The sequence below is a fragment of the Drosophila pseudoobscura genome, chromosome X (genome assembly GCF_009870125.1).
Source record: "Drosophila pseudoobscura strain MV-25-SWS-2005 chromosome X, UCI_Dpse_MV25, whole genome shotgun sequence".
NCBI classification, from domain to species: Eukaryota; Metazoa; Arthropoda; class Insecta; order Diptera; family Drosophilidae; genus Drosophila; species Drosophila pseudoobscura.
The window spans coordinates 21,935,861-21,960,135 of NC_046683.1; the positions used below are offsets into that span (position 1 = coordinate 21,935,861).

General features: G+C 54.5%; 4 protein-coding genes across 4 annotated transcripts; 3 read left to right on the forward strand and 1 right to left on the reverse strand.

The window, feature by feature from the left end:
• The first annotated feature begins 69 nt into the window (after nt 1–69).
• Nucleotides 70–14,720, forward strand: pcx (pecanex). Its single transcript, XM_001355196.4, has 9 exons — nt 70–995; nt 1,068–1,377; nt 1,446–2,414; nt 2,473–5,661; nt 5,727–7,154; nt 7,318–7,478; nt 7,548–7,947; nt 8,030–11,010; nt 11,086–14,720. Exons 1-9 carry the CDS (start codon nt 843–845, stop codon nt 12,274–12,276), a joined length of 10,782 nt encoding a protein of 3,593 aa, XP_001355232.3. The 5' UTR covers nt 70–842; the 3' UTR covers nt 12,277–14,720.
• Nucleotides 14,721–14,736: 16 nt separating this feature from the next.
• kz (putative ATP-dependent RNA helicase kurz) lies at nt 14,737–19,047 on the reverse strand. The gene is made up of 5 exons (XM_001355197.4): nt 18,819–19,047; nt 18,546–18,755; nt 15,446–18,486; nt 15,181–15,383; nt 14,737–15,119 (listed from the first exon to the last, which is right to left on the reverse strand). The coding sequence occupies exons 1-5, from the start codon at nt 18,891–18,893 to the stop codon at nt 15,010–15,012; spliced, it is 3,639 nt and encodes a 1,212-aa protein (XP_001355233.3). The 5' UTR covers nt 18,894–19,047; the 3' UTR covers nt 14,737–15,009.
• Nucleotides 19,048–19,252: 205 nt separating this feature from the next.
• Nucleotides 19,253–21,807, forward strand: fs(1)K10 (female sterile (1) K10). Its single transcript, XM_001355198.4, has 2 exons — nt 19,253–20,660; nt 20,719–21,807. Exons 1-2 carry the CDS (start codon nt 19,449–19,451, stop codon nt 20,794–20,796), a joined length of 1,290 nt encoding a protein of 429 aa, XP_001355234.3. The 5' UTR covers nt 19,253–19,448; the 3' UTR covers nt 20,797–21,807.
• A 160-nt stretch (nt 21,808–21,967) lies between these two features.
• On the forward strand, nt 21,968–23,950 carry Or2a (Odorant receptor 2a). Its single transcript, XM_001355199.4, has 2 exons — nt 21,968–23,168; nt 23,234–23,950. Exons 1-2 carry the CDS (start codon nt 22,050–22,052, stop codon nt 23,282–23,284), a joined length of 1,170 nt encoding a protein of 389 aa, XP_001355235.2. The 5' UTR covers nt 21,968–22,049; the 3' UTR covers nt 23,285–23,950.
• The last annotated feature ends 325 nt before the right edge of the window (nt 23,951–24,275 follow it).

A 24,275-nucleotide genomic window follows, 5' to 3' on the forward strand; every position in this document is an offset into this window, starting at 1 on the left:
AGCGAAAACGATAGTTGGCTACTTGTATCGTAATTGTCTTCTATCGATACGATAGCAACCAGTTGTCGCCTGCATATGCCCCACCTCTAGATACCAGACAAGATATGAGAAATCACTCGAGGCAACAACAACAGCAATAATAACAACGGGCAGCAGAAGCAGCAGCAGCAGCACTTGCCATCGATAGTTTGCCACCTCTAATACTTTGCGAAAAAAGAAAAGAAAAGTAAAACAAAAGAAAAAATTACAAGATTGGGTGCGATTTTCGATTTTGTTCGTTCGCTGCTGCATTTCACATTCGCGTTTGAGCCGTTGTCATCATCCTCGTTCAGCGGAGCCCTCAGCCATAGCACCAGTATCAGCATTGCATTCGCTTTCCTCCCCAAGGCAACCACAGCAACGCCTTCGTCCCCGTGCCCATTCGAGTGCCGTTCCAGCCAGCCCCTTGCTTGCCAGCCTTCCTGCTTGCCTGACCTCCAGCCTTCCTGCCAGTGCGAGCCCCTGCTTTATCAGGAAAACCAAAAAACAGACTTCTGACGAATTCTGACTAAGCACAGCGCGAGTTCAAACTCGGTGAAATCGTCGAAAGAGCTTCCCATACATACAAAAGCAGTGGCAGCAGACACCGTCATATCCGCTTTCAACAATTAGCGACCAGGGACGGCTCAGTGTGGATACCCGACCCTGTAACCGGCCCAGGCAGGCCCCGGCCCCGCCCCAGGCGTGCAGCACCCTCAGCCCCAGCCCCAGCCCCATCCACAGCCCCATCCACAGCCCCATCCTCAGGCACAGCCCACTGGCGAAGCTGTGCGGGGAACAATAGAGATGCAGTATAGGCCACCATGGGTTCGCAGACCTTGGAGATACTGCGCCAAGGCGTGTGGGCCTCGCTGACCGGCGGCTACTTCTACGATCCGCATCAGGGCGTCTTCTGCAACGTAGTGCACCTGTATCTCTGGCTGTATCTGGTCTGTTCGCCCTTTGTGGCGTACTTGGTAAGTCTATAGAATGGAATAAACCATAATCCCTTGGTTTACTCTCTCTACTCCCTCTTGCACTCCCCCTAGTATTTCCCGAGCACTTGGCTGACATGGTGCCTGTACTGCGTCATCACCAGCCTCACCATTCTGATGGTGAAGCTGGCCAACCTGGCCCTGCATCGGCTGTACGATCGGGCTCAGACCATGTCCGAAGTGAACCTGAAGAGCCAGTTCTTCAAGGTGACCAAGGAGACGGAGCCCCGGCATGACGATGAGGGTGGTATCGAAATGAAGGTAATACGGCCCGGCGGCTCGCGCATCTCCGTGGAACAGGCCATCAATGAAGCCAGCGAGGAGAACAGCATCATGTCCATTGACAACGTGAACAGTATCATTGGTGAGTCTTTGAGTCGCACAGCTCCACTGTCGGTTTGTTCAACTTACTCGTTCCTCGGCTGCTTGCAGATCTCAAGGTTGATGTGCATCGCAAGAACAGCTCCGAGTCCATCGAGCTCATGTTCTATGCGCCATCCATGCTGTCCGGCGGTAGCCAGCAGGACCAGCAATCTCTGGCCGGCTCCGCCAGCGTCACCAAATCGATACGGAGCGCGAGCGCCGCCACCAGTGCCGCAGCCCAGGCAGATCTCTTTAGTAAATACCTTACCGTCTATCCCGAAGTGGTGGAGGCGGCCGGAAGTAGTGCCGGCAGCGCCGACGGTTGTGCCAGCAGCGGCGGTGACAGCAGCAGTATGGTGCCGCGATCCGGAAGCGGAGCTGTAGCATCAGCAGCTGGCGGAGGAGTCTCCGCGCCCACAAACATCCGCACTGGACACCTCTCCCGCAAGTGCTCCGAGGTCTTCAGCCGACGCCATCGACGTCGTCTGGAGCGCCAGAGCAGCCTGGATGCCGCGGCAGCCGCCGCGACCATCTCCCATGACCAAAGGCTGATGCGCAACCAGTCGGACACGATAGCCACAGCTGCCCCCTCCTTTCTGCACTCGCAGCCGGCGGGCAAAGCCCGAGGTCAGGCCAATGCCAGTTCCCGCCAACATTTCATTGCCAGCACACCGGCCGAAGGTGCAGATGGAGACACCGCTACTGCCTCTGGGACGGCATCTTCCTCCACAGCGGTGGTGGTGATTGCCCCACACTCGAATTCTGGCTCAAATGCTGGGCGATCGTCGCGCCTGCAGCGGCACCGCAGCTCCGAGACCCACGACGAGCGCCTGAAGCACCAGAGCCGCGGCGGGCTCTTCCAGCCGATCCTGCACCACCAGCATCAGAACGCGGCCAGTAGCATCGGAGCCCTGGCCGTGATCGGCGGCAACAGTGGCCCCAACGACGTGGAGGACATGGAGCTGGGGCTGGCCCGAAACTCGGGCAGCGGCGGAGTGTCCGACGCCTGCACCCGGGCCCTCCAATCCTGGATACTAGGTAAGCGCATGCCACTGAACCAATGACCGTCCTCCTCTAATCCTCTCCAATCTTTCAGATTCCTCGTCGGATGTGTACCTGGAAGACGATAGCTATACCAAATCGGATCTGGGCATCGAGCAGCCGCACCTGCCGACGTTCCGCCGCTCCCACCTGCACCATCGGTACCACCACCATCACCACCTGCACCACCACCTGGGCGGAGGGGCCATTATCCGCAAGGATTCCACCAGCACCATGTCGGCGCTCCAGCTGGCGGGTGCGGCTCCGCCTGATCCCACTCGAGGATCCACTGGAGGAGGAGTCGGAGGTGGCTCTGGCGGAGCTGCAGGTTTATCTGGATCTGCTGCGGTTATGAAGGGACGACGACATTCCAATGCCACCAGCTACCATCACAAGTACAGCGGCCAGGCCTCCAAGTCGGCTCTACTGTCGGGTGGAGGCCACTCGTCGACAGGAGCGGCTGCTGGAGTAGGAGGCAGTGGTGGTGGTGGGGGGCAGCAGACTGGCGGCGTGCGGAGAATCAAAAGCACCGCCCTCGAAGTGCTCTGTCCGCAGCCGTCAGTGTCCAACCTCAGTCCGCATCCCAACAGCGTGGAGGCCATCTCGGGCCAGCAGCAGATGCGGAATCCCCTTCCACCGCCGAGCAAGAGCCTCGTCCGGAACCAGCATCTGAACCTCTACACCTCCCAGGGCTATGCGGACTCTAGCCACCCATCGGGAGGAGGAGTTCCAGGAGGAGGAGCGCCAGGAGGAAGCACCTGCAGCAGTCTCTTCTTTGGCAGCTCAAGCGCTTGTGGATCCACGACAGCCCTCCTGTCTGTCGACCCCCCCGTATACCCCATAGTGGAGCATTCGGAGAACGAGAAGATCGGCCACGGGGAGCAGCCTGGTCCCCCTCAGCAGGAGAATGGACATGGGAATGGGAGTGAGAATGCCGAATGCGATGACGACGAGCTGGACGACGTGCCAATTCGGCGACGGACCCGCGCACTTGGCTGCAGCCAGACCCACCGCAGCGCGGAGTCGGATGTGGGTGGGATCCTGGCCGACGACGATGATGATGTTTTCAAGGACTTTGACGACAACCTGGAGCACATACTCACTGAGTTGCAGCAGACCCACAGCCAGTTGGACGACCATCTCAAGAGCTGCGACATCTCTGCAGCCTCTTCCCACCACCATCACGATCACCACCATTTCCACCGTAAACTGGCTTCAGCGGAGGGATTGGGATGTGGAGCAGGAGGAGGACCCGAAGCCACTGTAGGTGACGACGAAGACGAGGAGACGGAGAACAACACGGGCTCCCGTTCGCCGCTACTCAGCGAGCGCAACCGGCAGCAGGCGACGCTGCGGGAGATCGTGGCGGACAAGATGCTGCGCCAAGAGCTCACCCAGTCGGGAGTGGGAAGTTCCGCCTCCGGATGTGCGATGTCGTTGGTGCATCTACCGGCGGCTCAGGTACATCCGGCCCATCCAGTCGCCCAGCCCATGCGCAGCGAGGCGGACTCGGGCTGCCCCTCCAGCGACTGCGAGCAGGTGAGTGCCAGCTCGAAGGACCAGCTGCTGGCCGGCATGTGCATGGAGCATCATCAGGAGAGTGTGCTGGAGCTGGACGAGGAGCAGCCGTGCACCTCAAAGATGGCGGCCAAGAGTCTGGGGGCCATACCCAAGGTCGTCAAGTACCGGGAGGTGGACGAGCTGCGACGCCGCCGCCTCGTGGGACTGGGACTGGGATCGGAGCAACAGGACGCAGCGGGCCCAGCAATGGCTGGCAACGAACTGGCCCTGGTCAAGTCGCAGTCGAAGCTGCAAGCCGCCGCCTCTCGCAACTCCTCATCATCGAACTCGACGCACAGCATCAGCCTGACGGACAGCCTCACGGCGGACATCCACAAGATGCTCTGGCTGATGCACGGCGGGGCTGTCGACGAGCGCGGGCGGCCCATTGCGGGCATCGCCTCGGACGGCACCCCCATTCCGGCCAGCAGCAGCCTCGTACCGCCGAATATGTCCAGCGCCCACTTTCAGTTCTACCAGGACGCCATCCAGGCGCTCCAGGGCACCTATCCCGCGGCCAGCTCCATAGAGCACATGACCCACATCGAGCGAGCCCTCGCGCGCGACAAACTGCGGCTGGACGCGAAGCTCATGTGCGAACAGCTGGCGGCCGCCGCCGAGGCCAACTCCAACTCCAACACGCACTCGCACTCCCACTCGCAGGTGACCAACGCCTCCTCTACGTGCAGCTCGCAGCAACTGCCGCAGCCACAGCCTGGAACGACCCTAGGCATGCTTATGGGCGGCGGTCCCTCATCGCGACACGCCTCCACCACCGCCTTTTCCGTGCAGGGCCTGATCAACGTGATCCGGAGCGATGCACTTCAACAGCTGCACGACGCCGTGGCGGCCAATGCCAGCCTCCACGAAGCCGCCTCCGGAGTAGTCGTATCGGGCGGAGGAGGAGGAGGCGGCGGAGGTGGTGGTGGAGTGCTCCAGGCCTTGGGTCTCGCGAACCACCCCAGCAACCAGATCAGCCACATCGGCCACATGAGCCAGCCTATTCTGAACGTGGACGGGCACTTTGCGCCGTACTGCGACTACTGGCGCCCCGCCTGCCTCCTGTCCGCGGCAGAGAAGCCGGCGGCCCCGAAGAGCTTCTACAAGTACCGCTTCAATTGGTTCGGCCAGGAGCGGGAATTCAAGATCGCCATGGACCGACTGGAGTTGCTAGCACTCTTTGACCGCGACCTCCACTGGCTGCACGTGCTCCTGGCCAGCGTGCTCTGTACTCTGGTGGCCTGCCTGGGGGCGGCCATTCTCCAGCACGACCACTACAAGGATCTCTGTGCCCTGCTCTTCTGCTCGGTGATCGCCGGGGCCCAGTACTCGCTGGTGAAAAGCGTCCAGCCCGACGCGGCCTCGCCGGTGCACGGCTTCAACAAGACGGTAGCCTACTCCCGCGCCATCTACTTTTGCCTTTGCGGGGGCCTGCTCCTGCTGCTAAAGCGCTTCGACACGGATTACGCCGCGAGGCCGCCCGATCGTTTGACCTTCTTTGGGGTCCACTACTCGCCCGCGGACCTGGTCGGACTGCTGCTGCAGACGCTGTATATCCTGCTGCTGTGCTTCCCCATCATCTTCTCGGTGGGGCTGTGCCCGCAAATCAACACCTTCCTCATGTACCTTCTGGAGCAGATCGACATGCATGTCTTTGGCGGGAATGCGGCCAGCAGTCTGCTTGGTAAGTCCATCCACCAACCCATAGTGCCCCTGCTCTGGCTAATCATACTATTATATTCTGTGAAGGTTCCTTTCTTTGCGTCGTACGCTCTGTCCTGGCCTTGATGCTCCTGTACGGACCCCTGTACGGTGCCTTGGACGAGCAGCGAGGCACCCAGTACATCCTGTTCTCGATATTCTGCGCCATGCTCATTCCCCTGGGCTACCATCTGTCGCGCTGCGCCAGCGACTTTAGCCACCTGTGGCGCCTCATCAAGACCTGCATCGTCAGCACGTACCGCGATGACGATGACGAGGAGGAGGACGAGCTTAGTCATGTCCACACTGCTGCTCCCACTGCCACCGCTGCAACCGCTGCCACCGCCATCCAGATGGCCAGCAGCACTCCCAAGCGGAAGAGGCAGCAAGCGGATGACAGAGCAAAGGCAAAGGAGGAGCCGCCGCAGGAGCAGATCGAGCTGGGCATGCTTGAAAAGCAGCCGGATGAGGAGCCGGAGCCGGAGCAGGAGCAGGAAATGCAAAGCAAGTCGAAGGCCTCATCACTGGGTAGCAGCCAGCAGATTGCAAGCAGCAGCAAGCGGCCCATAACTGCTTCCAGTTCGTGTGCCTCAATAGCACAAGGAGAGGCAGGAAACGAGGCGGAGGCAGAGGCAGAGCCAGATGCTAAGACTGAGGTTCCTGGCGAAGGTCAGGCACTGGACATGCTGACCACGCCCCAGCATGAGCATGAGAATGAAATGGGGGACTCCCACGAAACAAAGCTGGCCACCACAGAGGAGGCCGAGGACAAAATGTCCTCATCATCGACCACCAATCCCGTAGACATGTCCACCCTGACCGCTGGGGCGGGCACCGGCAGGGAAGATGATGTAGAGGATAATGATGGAAACCACCAGACGACCCATGGCGAGGAGAGGTTGTCTAACCAGCAGCATCAGCAACAGGAGCAGCAGCAACCCACCAACTGCACCACGGAGGCCAGCGACAGGAGCAGCAGCAGCCGAAGCAACAGCAGTGGGAGTGGCAGCGGGAACGACTTGCCCGATCCGCTGCCCCGGAAACTGCAGGCGACGGTGACGACGCGACTGAAGAACGACCTGGTCGTGATGACGCTGCTGGGGGTCAGTGTCCTGGGGCTGCACTGCAGCACCGTGTTCACCGTGCTCCAGCCAGACCTCAACGTGGTGCTGTACGTGTTCATCGGAGTGCTGGGCTTCCTGCTGCACTATGCCGTCCCCCAGATGCGCAAGCACATGCCCTGGCTCTGCTTCGCCCGCCCCCTGCTCCGGCAGCGGGAGTTCGGCCAGTTCGAGGTGACCAATGCCCCGAAGATCATGTGGTTCGAGAAGCTCTACGTCTACCTGAGTGTGCTCGAGCGGAACGTGCTCTTCCCCCTCCTGGCCATCTCATCAATCACCGCCGACTCGCAGCTGATTGTCGAGAAGTTCGGCCTGCCCTGGGGCACCCTGATCGTCTCCATCTGCGCCCTCAAGTGTGAGTAGTCGCATCGCATCCCATCCCCTCTGTCTCTGTCCATCAGTCCATACAAATATGGAGATTCGAATATGTAGATTTATAATTGTATCCCTTTCTAATCCATCCCTGTCTCTCTCTCTCTCTCTCTCTCTCTCTCTCTGTCTTGGTCTCTCTTTCGTAGTTGTGAGGAACGCGTACTCGGATCCGACAAACCAGTACCTAATCATCATCTTCACGGTACTATTGTTCCGCATCGACTTCGCTATGGCCACAGAGACCTTCATCATCGACTACTTCTTCGTGTCGCTGGCCTTTCGCAAGTGCTGCGACTTTCTGCTAAAGGTGAGTGCATTTGCAGCCCCTTGCTCCGACCCCCGAATGTATTCCTATTCGCAATCCATTCCCTTGCAGCTCCAGTTCATAGTCACCTACATCGCCCCCTGGCAAATCACGTGGGGCTCGGCCTTCCACGCCTTCGCCCAACCGTTCAGCGTGCCCCACTCGGCCATGCTCTTCCTGCAGGCTGGCATCTCTGCGCTGCTCTCGACGCCGCTCAATCCGTTCCTGGGCAGCGCCATCTTCCTCACCTCGTACGTGCGCCCGATTAAGTTCTGGGAGCGGGACTACAACACGCGCCGCATCGATCACTCCAACACGCGGCTCAGCTCCCAGCTGGAGCGCGACCTGGGGGCGGACGACAACAACCTGAACAGCATCTTCTATGAGCATCTCACCCGCTCCCTGCAGCACTCGCTCTGCGGCGACCTGCTCATGGGTCGCTGGGGAAATGTTAACCAAGGGGACTGCTTCGGTGAGTGCCATCGGCCGTGCGATCTCAACTCGTCGTCGAATCTCTCTATATATCGAATCTTTCGAAACCACTTAACTTGCAGTGCTCGCTTCGGATGATCTCAACTGCTTGGTACACATCATCGAACTGGGCAACGGCCTGTGCACTTTCCAGATGCGCGGACTGGAGTTCCGGGGCACCTACTGCCAGCAGCGCGAGGTGGAGGCCATCACCGAGGATGTGGAGGACAATGATGGCTGCTGCTGCTGCGATCCTGGCCACCTGCCGCGCCTACTTAGCGCCAACGCCATGTTCTCGACCCGCTGGCTGGCCTGGCAGGTGGTCGCCGCCCAGTACGTCATCGAGGGCTACTCCATATCAGACAACCTGGCCAGCGCCACCCTCCAAGTGTTCGAGTACCGGAAGGTGCTCATCACCTACTACATCAAGAGCATCATCTACTATGTGGTTAGGAATCCCAAGCTGGAGCAGTGGCTCGCCTCGGGCCCCATCCAGGATGCGCTGCAGCACACGCTGGGGCGCCAGTTCGTGGACCTCGATCCTGTTTTCAACTTCAATCTGGACGAGGACTTTGACTTCCGCGCCGTCGGCATCACGCGCTCTAGCTTCTGCTACGTGTACCTCAAGTGGATCAACTACTGCGTGGACATGCGGCGAGATGCGGCTGCCTCCTCCTCCATGGCGCCACCAGCCCCCCCGCCAAGCACACCAGCTGCCGCGCATGCAGTCCCTCAGCCCCAACCGAACTCAACGCCTGCCCACAATGACTCGAAGAGCACGCCGAACCTCTCCTCCCATGGGGGCTCTACCGGAACGGGCTCCGGCCAGTCCAAGTCGCAGTCCCAGCAGCAGCTGCGCAGCGGAGGAAGGACCCAAAAGTGTGCAAACCAAGACGGAGGTGGAGCTGGAGCCGCAGGCGGAGGACTAAGTGCCGCAGGAGGTGGTGCGGGAGCCGGAACAGGAGCGGGAGTGGCTGCTGGCGGGGATCAGCTGAGTGGGTCGCACAGCTTTGCCAACATCTCACGCCAGACTTCCGAAAGTGCGCCCGGCCTCGGAGGCTACGTCACCTACAGGGACCAGAATGTGTTCGTCAAGCTGGCTAAGGCCACGACCACGAATACAGTGACGCCAGGAACAGGATTCCAGGGACCAGGAGGGGCCACGTCCATCATGACGACACCCAGCGGCAAGACGCTGCGCAAGGAGGATTCAGTGACGACGGCAGAGAGGGAGAGGCCTGTCCCACTCAAGCTGAAGCTGGCCAGCGTGGGCAAGGACGCGCCGCTGGTGTCCCTGTGCCTGGCCTTGGGTCTGCTGGCCCGCCGCTCCTTGGCCACCGCCTCGCACAGCTCCATGTCGGGGGTGGAGTTCTTTCTGCACGGTCTGCACGCACTGTTCAAGGGCGACTTTCGGATCACGTCACCGCGCGACGAGTGGGTCTTCGCGGACATGGAGCTGCTCCACTCGGTGGTAGCGCCGGCAGTGAAGATGGCGCTGAAGCTGCAGCAGGACCACATCACGAACCCGGACGAGTTTCTCGACCCGCACGCCCTCTACGAGGCCATCGACAACTGCTCCAAAGAGCTGGTGATTTCCCACGAGGCTGATCCCGTGTGGCGAAGTGCCGTGTTGCGGGGAGCCCCCAATCTGCTAGCCCTGCGCCACGTGATGGAGGACGGCTCGGACGAGTACCGCATTATCCGCCTGACGAAGCGCTTCCTCAGCTTCCGCGTGATCAAGCTGAACCGCGAGTGTGTCCGCGGTCTGTGGGCGGGCCAGCAGCAGGAGCTTATCTACCTGCGCAACCGCAACCCGGAGCGGGGCAGCATACAGAACGCCAAGCAGGCCCTGCGCAACATCATCAACTCAAGCTGCGACCAGCCCATCGGCTATCCCATCTACGTGTCGCCGCTGACCACCTCCTACGCGGACACAAACGCCCAGCTCTGCCAGATCATTGGCGGGGCCATCACGCTGGAAACCATCCGGCAGACGGTCCTCGGCTGGTGGCACCGCATCCGCGAGCGGTGCCGCCAGGGCTGCAGCTCGGGCTCGGCCCTGGAACAGAACTCTGCTCAGCAGCAACCGCAGAATCCCCTCCAGATGGGGGCCACCTGCAACTTTGGGAGTGGCGGCAGCGTTGTGGGTGCCACCTCCACGGCCACTGCCGTAGGAGCATCCACTGGATCCGGAGTAGGTGTGAGTGTGGGTGTGGGTCTGGGTTTGGGTGTGGCTGCTCCTGGCACCGCCAGCAGCACGGGTGGCGAATCCGGTGAGCTGGCGCCCGTCTTCATCTCGGCCCCGCTCTACAACACCCTCACCGTGAACAGCTACTACGGCGTCCGTTCCAGCAACGTGCCCGGCTCCCTCGCCACCCACAACGGCAGCTACGTGAGCGACAGCCTGGCGGTGGTGCGCGGCGGCCTGGCCGTGATGCCGGTCAAGCCCACCTCGACAACCCTCATTGCGGGCCTGCTCAACCGTGAGCGCGACCAAGAAACGGCGGCGGCAGCCACTTCCAACACGGGCTCGGGCTCCACCATCACCACCAGCCTCAGGGCCAGCAGCAGCAGTAGCGGAGTGCGCGGCAGGAGCCAGCTCCAGCAGGCGGGAATGGGAACCAGCAGCAGCAGAGGCAGGGATCACGAGCGAAGGGCCACCCTGCCTATAGCCAGTGGTGAAGGACCAGGAGAAGGATCAGACTCGGGCAAGGAGCTGGCCATGCCCTACACGCAGTTAGACCACGACCCGAGCCCTCGCAGCGGCAAACTGTCCTCTTCCTCGGGCAGCCTTGGACTTGGCGTGGGCCTGGCCATAGGCAATATCATAACCACGCCGGGAGACTATCCGCGGAAGACGAAAGGCCCCATCTGCCTCACCTCCGCTCCGCTGAGTGGCGAGCCGGGAACGGGACCTGGACCTGGACCTGGATCTGGAGTGGGAGTAGGACCAGCAGCTGGAACGGGAACGGGAACAGGAACTGGGCCATTGTCCGGATCTGGGCCCACTAGGAAGCCGCGCATAGAGATCTTCAAGAAGGTCATCATAGTGGATGAAACGGGGGTAAGTAAGAGTAAGAGAGAGCACAGCTGGAGAACTGCGTACTGTACTGATTTGCTCTGATTGATCCGTTTGCAGATCTACGACTGCCTGGACGTCATTGGTGCCGTCGTCTGGCCTAGCGAACTGATGCGCAACAACGGAGGCCGCCTCTCGTGGAAGGACTGGGAGCCCAGTGCAGGGATGGTGGGCCATGTGGTCCATTGCTGGGCGCCCAACCACAAGGATGTGCGCTTCCGCTCACATGTGAACCGCTGCGTGTACCTCGTCGAGATCGGGGACCACTACGTGCCCGTTGAGGAGCTGGGCCTGCGGGAGTACAACCAGATAATGAGCAGCTCCGATGAGATGGCCAACTCGCGGCGCAGCTCCATCCAGCGCGAGTTCCACGAGTACAACATGCAGCTGAAGCTTTCCGGGCTCACCCCCATTATTGGAGGTCGGTCGTCGTCAGGCAATGCAGGTGCAGTGGCAGGGGCAGGAGCAGGCGCAGGCGAGTCAGCCAGCAAATCGCACAAGGCCAAGATACGGGCCGTGAGCAGCAGCAGTTCTGACGACGATAGCACGCCCTCCGCATCCGCCCGTGGACTGCCTGGCCTAGGTGCTAGGTCAGCGACCGGACCCCACTCCGCCATCGACTTGATGAACTTCAACACCCTCCTGAGCATGTGGAAGCTCATGGCGGACAAAAGGAAGCAGGCGGCAGCTGCCGGCTCTGGCTCTGGGTCCACAGTCCCGGATGAGTTCGAGGGATTCGATTATGTTGGAGAGCTGTCCCCGGAACTGCTCCAGAAGCTGGACGAGGCTGCTGCGGCCCAGGAACAGGAGAAACAGGAAGGACCCGACCAAGCCCAGCCCCAGGCGGAGGAGCAAGTGGTAGCTGGAACCGCGCATGTGGATGAAGAGGAGACAGAGCAGGAGATGGATGAACATCCGGACAACCCTGATTTGGAACTCAATGAGCCGGATGAGGTGCAATTGGAACTGCGACAGGAGGAGGTCTTTGTAGAAAATCCAGAGGAGGAGATGCCACCCAGTGGCACAACCCCACCCTCCCCACCTGTTTCTAGCCATGTACCTCGACCTGTACCTGCCCCGGCCACTGAACCAGAAGTCGGAGAAGAAGAAAGCGAAGAAGAATCCAAGAATTTCACCATACAAGTGGAGTCGGAGGACAAAGCTGAGAAGGAAAAGGGGAAGGATGCGGAGGAGGCGATGAGCGATGAGACCGAGATGGAGAACGAGAAGGGGAATGGGACAACAGTCTAAGGAACAAAGGATCGTGGACACATATGACTATATATCTATAAAGATTTGCATTTGTTTGCCAAGCAGACGCACGGCACACAGAAGCTCCCTTAGAAACACACACATGTAATACATATCAGAGAAAGAGAGAGAGAGAGAGAGAGAGAGAGAGAGAGAGTGGGAGAGAGAGAGGGAGGGAGAGAGATGTGTGTGGCCGATAGTGTGGAAATTGGAGCCAGGAGCATGAGTCCCAGCAATCGCTGCGATAACAACAACAACAATTGAGAAGCACTTCCAAGAAATCAAAGTAAAGTTTATAAAACGACTGCGTTTAGTGTAATTTTGGTTACCGGTTATCGAAATCGAAATCGAAATCGCGATCAAGATCAGATTGTATATATTCATATTTGATATATACCAGACTATATAGACATACATATATATACATGGATATAGATACTAAATTCGTACGAGTATAAATACCCACTATATAGATAGATATAGTATAGATACATATATATGTAGATAGGATTAGATTAGGGACAGAGAGAGATTTGTTATATCAGCTCAGCGCTTTCCTTGCACGAAGGTTCTGGGCATGTGTCTGTATCTGTATCCTGTGTGTATATACAAAGGTTTGATTAGCTTTTTCACCATCTCTATTAACCCTAGATATGCTGATCCCATATACCATATATAATATACTATATATGTATATGTATATAAAGAAACAAATTTACAATAATTATGATTATGAATATAATAGAAATTATTAAGATTTTATAGGAGAAGAGAAGGGTGGAGGAGGAAGAGGAACTACGATAATTCTAAAGAAATACCAACAAACAATTACATTTTTAGTATTACAGAACACGTTATAGATCAGACTAAACATATACATATACTATATTGAATATACATGCATGCATACATACATACAAATAGCAACCACGATTAAAGAGCGCAAATCCGGGTGAGGATGGAAGGGGCAGAGGCAGAAGCAAAGGCAGAGAACGAAGCTCAATACCTGTTTCTAAGTTTCTAAGAAATATCTAACTAATAATTGTTATAACCCAAAACCAAATGCTTCTCACATGTATTTTTTGTTGTTCTTCTCCCCCTGCTAGCCAATATTCGTGCAGATATTAAGCAAACCTAAACAAAGAATTTATATATATATATATATATATATATGTAATCCATACATATGTACATGCATGCATACGTAAATGTGTGTATGTATAATATGCGTACCTATAATTTAAAGCTTAAAGTTAAAGAACCCAAATTCACCCATCCACCCCTCCACCACCCCCCAATCCACTCCACCAACATACATCCGCACACAAAACATACCAAAATAGGCAGAAGATCTATAATATGGAAAACCATATATAAAATAAATTGAACATCAAGTTAGCGAGAAGATGCAAACTAAGGAAACCACTGAGCACACAGATGGAGCAGAGCAGAACAGGAAGGAAGGGATTCGAGTTACAAAACCGCATACAAACGCGTAGGATACACACACACAACTCCTAGGTGTAAGTAAGCGTTGATGGGACAGGAGAAACAGGAGAAGGTAGTAGCATAGGAGTACAGGAGAAAGTGGAATGAATGACGACACGATAAGCTCTCACGTTGCCTTAATATATTAGACTGATTTTTTCTACACACACATATGTAGATGTATATATAATATAGTACGTATATATCTAAGCAACGTATTACTATATACGCGCATATGTGTGTGTGCTTGTGTGTGCGTGCATACATGTGTGACCAGAACCCTCGAGAGTTTCACTGGGCCCAGATCCCATCCACATCCGCATCACGATCTGGGCTCAACTCATATCAACCCTCATCTAGCCGGAGACTCCTTCTGGAGAATAGAACGGCGGATGGCGGTGTATGCTCATACTTACTATAAACGCAGCATTGTTCAACATCTGTATATAATAATGCAATGCAATGACAAAGTATATATACGTTAAATCTATAGCAAACAGAAGCCTATTCGAAGCAAAACTTGAGCATGATACCTACTGATGATTACTGATTGGAGGATGGGTAACGCGATTGATTACAATTACGAATTAAATTATACTAGCCAATGGAAGAATGAGCACTTCTGTGTATATCTACCTATATTATATGTGTACATATGTATCATTAACTAGGGCAGAGCTTTGTGCACAGCAATACCAAGCACCAAGCAAGATCCCAAACAAATCCTAATCCCAATCCCAAATAAAGATATGTGAAGAGACGCCACCTGTAAATAATAGTAAGGACTGTAGCAAAGCGAACAAAGTTAACGTTTGTAAGCCAAATTCTGAATTGATCGATGGATGTTCAGTATTTGATATCCGATCCGTATCATATGGATGGATATGAAAGATACATAGATGTGAATAACCAACCATAATCAAATAGCCAAATCTCTTGCGCACACACAAAAAAAACAAACAGACAGGAATGTATATACATACATATATATATAAATGTGTGTGTAAATATGTACGAATTGCATTAAACTTAGTCGCTAACAAAACCTTAACATTTTCCCACAATATTCCAATTCCTACCCCGGCTTCCCCCCTTGTGGCCACAATACAGTTTTTAGTTACATTTAAAACAAATTTCATATTAATGTATAATATACACAAGAGTATATACATACATATATATATGGTATATCAATTAAATAAATATAATGAAACTTGTTATACAAAAGTCCCATTTCGTGTGTTTTTAGGACATTGGCAGGGGCTGGGGCTGGAGCTGGGGCAGGGGTGGCCACAGGGATGTCAGCTCGCTCAGGGCCACGTCGTACAGCAAGCCGTGGTACTCCTCCAGCAGGACTACAATATAGAAGGGCATTAGCGAAATGTGTTTTCTGGCAATCTAGCAGATTATACTCACAGTTCGGCTCGCTGGCCCACTGCTCGTGCAGGGCCTGGCGGGTGTGGATCTCCTTGCTGATGAGGGCGCGCTTGAAGCGCAGCACCTTGTCGTTGAGGTTCGACCAGCTCTTGATGAGTGTGGCGGGTGTGACCCTCAGCTTCCGCTTGAACGCCGCCAGCCGGGGACAGATGTCTCCAGCCAGCAGGAACATGCCAAAATAGCTGTGAAAAAAGGTGTGTAAATAGTTAATATCTATAAGTTCTAAATAGATAGCATCACTTACCAGCAGGCCTTCTCGCTGAGTGGCATTGCTATCTCGCATAGAGGAAGTGGCCAGCCAGCCTTGCCGAACGTGGCTTCCACAAAGCAGAGGAGCTTGCCCGACGAGGCTTCGAAGCGCGGCGGCGGATCGTCGCGCACATCACGCATATTGCACAGAAGAGGGACATAGAGGAGCAACCACTCCGGCTCAATGGCGGTAATGCCGCGCAAGAACATCTTCTCAGAGTCATCATTCCGCAGCTCGTACGCCTCCTGATAGATGATCCACTCGGGCGTCTTCTGCTTGAGCACCGAGGAGGCGTGCAGAAAGGCGGGATCGACCATGTCGGCGCAGTTATAGGCGTACTTTAGTCGTCGCCGTTCCTCTTTGTCGGCGATCTCAGCCAACGGCACCTTGCGCGCCACTCGATCGCCCATACCAGCCAGCAATATCTGGCGCAATAATCGGGCCTGTGAATCGCTGGGCGGCTTTAACTGGGGATCCACGCTCAGCTCCACCCCGCTGACGTTCAGATTTATCTCGTTGGTCAGCTGGACGCGTAGCTTGCGCACCTCGCTGATCGCCTTTTGGCGCAGTCCATTGTTAACACAGAACTCAGGCAGCTGGGCCCTAGAGCCGGCATACTCTGCCGCCCCCACAGCTCGGAGGAGGACCATGGGATCACCGAGCAGCTGGAAATTGCCGCCCGCCGCCCAACGCAGGCGCTTTTCGTGGAACTTGTTAGCTTTGGGGGCCACGTCCTCGGTCCGCTGCACACCTGTCTCCTGCAGCAGCTCCTGCACAGAAAGCGCGGCCACCAGGCACACGGTGTAGGGCAGCAGGTCCTGCTGATGAGACAGGGCCAACATCTTGCCGAAGCGAGGTGCCACCGGGAAGCGGGAGATAACCTTCCCCAGCGGAGTCACGGCCGGAGGGAAATCCTTGGCGTCGTTGGGCGTGGCCTGCAGGGCGCCCAGGATCGTGAGACGCTGCTCGGCGGCTTGCAGCTGGATTTGCTCCGGCGGCGTGGGGAAGGGGAAGTGGACGACGCGGTCGATGCCCATGGTGCGCATCTGCAGCATCAGGTCATCGACGGGCTTCTGCTGGATATCCGGCATGCCGAACTCCATGAACTGGTGCTCGTACACGGAGCTGGAGTACAGGCGGTAGCAGTGGCCAGCGCTGATGCGGCCCGCCCTACCAGCCCGCTGTTCCGCCGAGGCCTTGGACGTGTAGGTGACCACGAAGGCGCTGACGCCGGTGAGCTTGTCGTAGAGTCGCGTCTTTTGGCGGCCGCAGTCTACGACGTATTTGATGTGGGGAATGGTCAACGAGGTCTCAGCCACATTGGTGCTGACCACGCACAGGCGACAGCCCTCGGGGACGGGCTGGAAGATTCGGTTCTGCTTCTCGGAGGAGAGCAGCGAGTAAAGGGGCAGCACCCAGAGTGGCTGCTTCGGGCCAGAGGGCATGCTGGACACCTCTGCGCCTCCCAGTACGTCATCATCATTCTGGTCATCTGCGGAAAATGCACCCTCTTCGTCATCCCAATTGGGATCCGAGTCCCCCTGATCGTGCATGTCCGCTTCGGTGTCGTCGCCGGGCAGCTTGTAGTCGTCCAGGTTGATCTTTGGTAGGGACATCTGAGCGAGGAACTTCTTCTTGGACTTGCGGATATTGCGGATCACACGCTTCATATCGAATTCAAGTTCCAGCTCCTCAGCAGATTCTTTTTGCACATTCTCCTTTGCTTCTTTGTGCTTCACGGTATCAGAGTCGTGATCGCCATCGCCGTTTTGGTCTGTGGGACGACAGGGAAAAGTTCGACGTAGCTTGCGCACGAGCTGATTGACCTCTTGCTGGCCAGTCACGAAGATGAGGATCCCGCCCTCAGGCAGCTGGTTGTGTATCTTCAGTGCCTTGCGGTATGCCTCGGCCACGTAGTCGTCGGGGGTGCGCTTCTGGAAGTGGATGGTGACGGGAAACTGGCGGCACTCTACATTGATCAGCGGCGGGGGCTGCTTGAACAGCCGCGTATTCTCTGTGAAGTCGGTGACGCGGAGCGTGGCAGACATGATTATGAGCTTGAGGGGACTTCCGCGCTTGTGTCGCAGGGGAACTATGCGGGACAGCAGTCCCACGAGGATATCCGTGTAGATACTGCGCTCGTGCGCCTCGTCCAGAATAATCACAGAATATTTGTTTAGCAGAAAGTCGCTCTCGATTTCCTTCATCAGGACGCCGTCCGTCATGAACTTTATGCGAGTGGCCGGACTCACGTTGCCCTCGAAACGTATGAGGTAGGATACCTCGCGCTCCGACAGATTCATCTCGTGAGCCACACGCTTTGACATGGCTATGGCAGCCACTCGCCGCGGCTCGGTTACCCCGATAATCTTGTGCTGGGCGTATCCTGCCTCGTAAAGGAACTGCGGCAGCTGGGTCGTTTTTCCCGAGCCCGTCGCACCGGCTATAATCACAATGGGATTCTCGTTGATCGTCTCCATCACCTGCTGCTCCTCTGCGAGGATAGGCAAGCGCAAACGTGCCTCCTGCACCTTATCCATGCGATTCACGGGGACGTAAACTGTTTGATGGCTGCATTTGGGTGTGGCAGCAATAGGTTTCGGGTCTTTGTTCTTGGGTATGCGGTCTTCTTTCACTGGTACGGTCGTGGGGTCTATTTCTGATAGAGTGAGACCATCCGCAGGTGCTGGTGAATGTTCTGCTGCAGATTCATCATCGTCACACGAAGAGGCACTCTCCTCTTCGTCGTCTTCTTTTAAGCTAATTATATTAGGATTCTTTCGCTTGGCATCCAGCTCCTCCTGCTCCTCGGTAAGCAGTTTACGCTTGGCTGCCCCCTTGATGGCGTTCACACGACTCCTGGGTGTTTTCTCGGCCTGCGCTTGAGCCTGCCGTTCCTTCTTCTTGGCCAAGTAGTCGTCCAGAGTTTGCAGGCGCTTCAGACCCACCGTTTGCACCTGAGTGATGGATGTATACTGCTGGAGCTCAGCGTCAGGTATTTGTACAGATGCCAAGTCTTCTAGCAGCTGGGCTCGCTGTAATTGCATGAGAGGATATGTGATGGGGTATATTTTGGGACTTGTACTTTACTCACGCCTTCCTTTTTCTTCTTCTTGTCTACAATCGCCTGCAGGTGCTTGCGCTGCTTCTTAGTCAGGATTTTCACATTCTGCGTCTTCTCAACTACAGTCTTGGTTGCGCGCTTCTGTGAGGGCAGCACCAAGGCATTGGCCTCATCGTAGCCAGCACCGATTCCGCTACCCCTGCCCGCGCCCCCGACCACAGAGTCTACATCTATTTGAATCTGCAAATGTTGGGTTGGTCAGTCAGTAATACGAGTGACGTGATTTTGATGGGAGTATTTGACCTTTTTAACTCCGGAATTGTCTACAATCGTTTGTAGATTTTTTCGCGCTTTGGCATTGTGAACTTTTTTTCCCATTTTTATGATGCAGTAAACATTTACATATATTTGTTGAATAGAATAGATTTAATGGACGCAATGTTTTAAAACATTGAAGCAAAATCTGTTGCACGTGTAGGGTAATAGTTATGACACTTAATGATCCGATGTATAAATACAAATTTCTGGCGATACCAACATTTACTATCGATACAAAACTCAAATATCAAATCGAAGTCCATGTACATTAAAGCATTTTATTTTCCACAGCAAGTTTTACCTGTAAGGCAGCACACAGTTGAAAATGTTAGATCGCTGCTGCAAAAGCTTAATTGGCAAAAGTCTGATGTCATATCCACGCTCAATGTATCGATCTTACATCGATACACATCGCAGCTGCTAGTGGAACCTATCAGTTCCGGAAAAGTTTTGTCATCACTAAATTGTTCTTAAATTCGTAACCCGTCAAAATAGAACTGAATGAATGTTTTATTTAATCGTTAGCAGTACGTATAGTACCAAATATTTAGTGTGATCCTTACTGCGGATCGTCTCTGTGTGGCCCAGCCGCGTCAAATTCGTTTTGCTCGTTAAATGGTGTTCAAATATAACAATCAGCAGAACCGGGCAATGCAGCAAAATCAGAGCCAGCAGCACTCTCACAATGCTCGTGCTGCAGCTGCTCCGTACAGAAAACCTTTTCGTGGGGCACCAGTGGCCGGGAGCAAAGCCAATCAAATGATGTACTCATCGTGCCAGATGCCCAGCGACCCACTATACATAGACTTCAACAGACCCACGACCGTACCACCGACCAAGTCTGCAGCCGGGTCGGCAACCCAGGGCCAGGCCCACGTCCTTACCGTTCCGGCTGCCAGGCACCAGGGTACTGCCAGTCCGGCGGCCAAGCCCCAAGGCACTGCCTGTTCGACAGGCCCGCTCAAGACCAATGCCAATCCTGCGCAGTCTACCGCCTGGGAGATGGCCAGGAAGAAGCCGCTCAAGAGTAAACAGCAGCCCAAGGGCAAGCACCAGCTGCCGCTGCAGCAAGAGTTCTCAGGACATTTGAGCGGGAATGTACACGCAAATGGAAATAGCGAGGGCGTCCACAAGTGGCCTCCCAAGCAGCGGTTTCATCCCCAAAATCGCTTTAACGGTGGTGGCTTTAACAGGCCTCCACCGAGCCATGGTTGTCCACATCACATGATGCCCGTCATGGGACTAATGGGACCGGGCCCACGACCACGCTGCGGAAGGCCCATGCCAATGGCGCCCTTTCCACCGATGCCTTATCCACCACAGATGGTGCCGCCCATGGCCATGCGTTGCCCCATGCCACCGATGGGTGGTCCACCGCCACCGCCTCACTTCATGCGCCACAACGGTCGCGGTGCACCAATCCACATGATGGGCGGTCCACCTATGCACTTGATGGGTCCTCGCATGCCACTGCGTGGAATGCCGCCTGGGGGACCCTTTGGCGGGGGAATGAACATGAATGGCGGCCCAAACGGGGGCAGGATCAAGAAACCGAATCCGGTGCTGATCAAGCAGGTGGTCAAGGGAAAGAGCACCATCAAAACGCTTAAGAATATGGTGAATCAGTACCCGCTGGACAAGCCTTGGGTGACGGAGCAGATTCGCGGGGAGCACGACAAGAAGGTGGACATCGAAAACCGTCTGAAGGGCAACAAGGATGATGAGCTATTTGCCCAGTTTAAGGTGCAGCGAGATAAGTTCGTGGAACTGTACGAGGGGGCGCGCGAAAACTATCTGAAGCAGGAGGCAGCCTCTGTTATGGCCAAGGTAAGCTTGATTACCTCACATTCCGACTAAATTTAGGATTTAATTACTTCTGTTGCAGGATGCTAAACCAGACAAAGACAAAGAAAAAAACACAACTCAGAATGCCGCCCAAGATGCAGCGACTCCAAGTCCGTAGGCAGACCAATTAATGCGCAACGAAACGACCGAAGATCCAATCAAACATACAGCACCAGCGACAACAATGAGAAGTACAAGAAGTCTGAAAAATGAATTAAAAACGAGCCCGAAAATAAACACGAAAACAGTGATCAAGTGCCAGAGCCGCACCAGAGAACAGAGAAACAAAAAATGATCTTACGACAGCTGCATGCACCGAAATGATGATACCCTACCCTGCCCTGGCCTGTCCTGTCCAATGCTGTTGACTGTCGGGTCTCGTCACAATAAGTTTTTGATTGCGTCAATGTAGTCGCACTATACACAAACAGATATATACATACATACATTAATGCATGGCATCTACGAGTATAGCCAGCCATATTTATGATTCTTATTCCCCTCCCGAGAGCTTGCTGCTGATCGCGAGGAGCGAAAGAAACGAAATAGCGAAAGAAGAAGACCCGTACGCGAGGGTATGGAGTCCCTACTGCATGTACCCCAGCAACTGAACTGAAATCCTTGATTGTATTTTTAGGTTCACTCTTAGAAATCACAAATTAAGAACACTATGTAAATATGCTTTCCGACTGATTGCATTCACGGATTGGTATTTTTTTTTTTGCTTTGTCTCCCTCTGCCCCCGTCCCAGCCTAGCCTAGCCCGCCCTCATATCTTCCAATACCTACTACCTACCTACCTAGCGATATTAGACTTAAATGCAACCTCTTGTAAATAGACAGACACAAGCAAACGCACTCCGATTACGTACTATATGTAGAACCTAAATGTTGGTTAATAATTCCACATTGAGAGAACATTGAGTATTCATACACCCGTCCATGCACCTGAGCACTCAAACACTCATCGCCCATCCATCTCTTTACACGCCCTGGCGTGGGCGGAAGCCATAAGAAACAGTCGACACTGTAATTGTCCCCCGCCTGTTCCCGTACCCGTCCCCGTCCCCACGAGAAGGAAAGGAATTCCAAGAAACAGAGATTTCAAATGAAACTGAAATAAAATACCATTGAAGGCTTTTTATTGGGAGGGTGAGGTGTTGACGGTGGCTTCCTTTTGTCCATTTTCCCAGCCACTTAGCGAACAGAACTTTTGGCCAATATTCGTAACCGTAACCGGCAATTGCGTAAACAGCCATAATGACATGTACATTTAACCAAATTGCCATTAACATCTACGGCGAATATAGGCCCCGGCCATACATCCAGTTGACCAGACCAAAAGTCGAGCAGAGCCAGGAGCAGGACAACGATGCAGCCCGGAAGTGAAAACCAGCCCGAACTGAACACCCACTCCGCCGTGGACTATCACTGGCGGGTCTGGCAGCTGACCGGCCTGATTCGTCCGGCAGGCATCTCGAAAAGCCTCTACCGGACATACGCGATCGGCCTAAACCTGATGGTCACTCTGCTCTTTCCGCTGAGCCTGCTGGCCCGGCTCATCCTGACGCGCAGCATGAAGGAGCTGTGCGAGAACCTAACCATCACCATCACAGACATAACGGCCAACTTGAAGTTCGGAAACGTGTACCTAGTGCGGCGCCACCTCGGCGAGATCCGCTCGCTGATCCAGCAACTGGACTGCCGGGCCCTGGCGATTTGCGATCGCGATGAGCTGTGCGCTCTCGTCCAGGCTGTGACGACTGCCCGGAACACATTCCGCACCTTTGCATGGATCTTCGTGTGCGGCACCTCGCTAAGCTGCGTCCGTGTGGCCCTTGCCAGGAGCCGCCAGTTGCTCTACCCGGCCTGGTTCGGGGTAGACTGGAAGAACTCGAACGAGGCCTTTGTGGGAATCTACGTGTACCAGCTGTTCGGCCTGATCGTTCAGGCGGTGCAGAACTGCGCCAGCGACTCGTATCCGCCGGCCTACCTCTGCCTGCTGACGGGCCACATGAGGGCCTTGGAGGTACGGGTGGCCCGGATCGGCTGCGAATGCGCCAGTGGTCAGCAGAGCTACGATCAGCTCCTGGCATGCATCCAAGACCTGACGCTCATCCACCGGATGCACACCATCATCCAGCAAATCCTGTCCGTGCCTTGCATGGCCCAGTTCGCGTGCTCCGTCGCCGTCCAGTGCACGGTCGCAATGCACTTTCTGTACGTTGCCGATGCCGACGACCGGCTGGCCATGATCCTCTCGGTCATTTTCTTTGTGGCCGTCACCCTGGAGGTGTTCGTCATCTGCTACTTCGGCGAAAAGATGCGCACGCAGAGCGAGGCCCTTTGCAACGCCTTCTACGCGTGCAACTGGGTCGAGCAGCTGCCCCGTTTTCGGCGCGATCTTCTCTTTACCCTAGCGCGGGCCCAGCGACCATCGCTTATACTCGCCGGCAGCTATATTCCCCTCACTCTGGAGACCTTTAAGGAGGTACGTGCCCCTTAGTGACCTCTAATGCTGTCCGTGGCACATTCTTTACTTTACATTACTTCCAGGTTATGCATTTCGCCTACTCTGCTTTCACACTCCTGCTGAGGGCCAAGTGAGGATGTTCCAGCCAATGCCTTGCCAACAAGTAAAAGAGTTGAGAGCGCATAACCTGGGCAGTTCTTGACCATATTACACGCAGCCACTCCTATCCTCACCATTCTTATCTCCAATGATCAATATAAACAAAGGTTTCCAATCTTTTTTCCGGCAAGTGAAAGAGCTTAGTGGAACAAATTTGGGCAGACACCGATTGAAAATACAGATTTTAGTTGCATGCGCTATTCCTTATTGCACTTCGACCATGTGAAAAAATCGTTCAAAATGGAACGGGTTTTTATGTTGACATTAGGTTTAATTAATTAATTTTAACTGTTAATTAAACCTACAAATCTGGCAAAGGCAGGGGTTCAGGTTGGGCAATTTTTCTTTTTAAAGATAAATAATTGCAAAACACCACAGAATTCAAACGGCCCAGCAACAAAAGAGAAGAGACGGGTTTTTGCGGTCAACGATTCAAATCCCGATTGGAACGAAACCTGACGCAATATTCAATCTGACCTGGTAAGCTGTGCGCATTAATGTCTCTTAATGTTTGGTTTGGAATAACTACATATTACCAAAAATGATTTACGTTGTTTTTATTTATTTTTAATTTAATGATAAGCACATTCGCACAGGAAAAACATTTATTGGAGCAATTAAAGATCAAATCTATAACGTTAGTCAATATTGGCTCAAAATCTGGAGTTTTGTTCAGATATTTAGTTCCAATACGTACATACATACATATGTATGTAATAAAGAAGAACTTTCATCATGAATCATCCTTCTTCAAGGATAAAGTGAAATCTGATATTAACAACCTAAGATTTCAACCCATATCTGCCAAAGCACACGATATGTAGGCGGTTTTCGCTTTCTCGGGGAGCGAATACGTGCCCACAGCTGTTTTAAGGCCAACAAATGTTGCAGTTCCCTTGACAGAATTACGCTGGTTGAACTAAAGTTTTATGAACAAAAAGGCATCTACCAAGGAAAATGTCCATC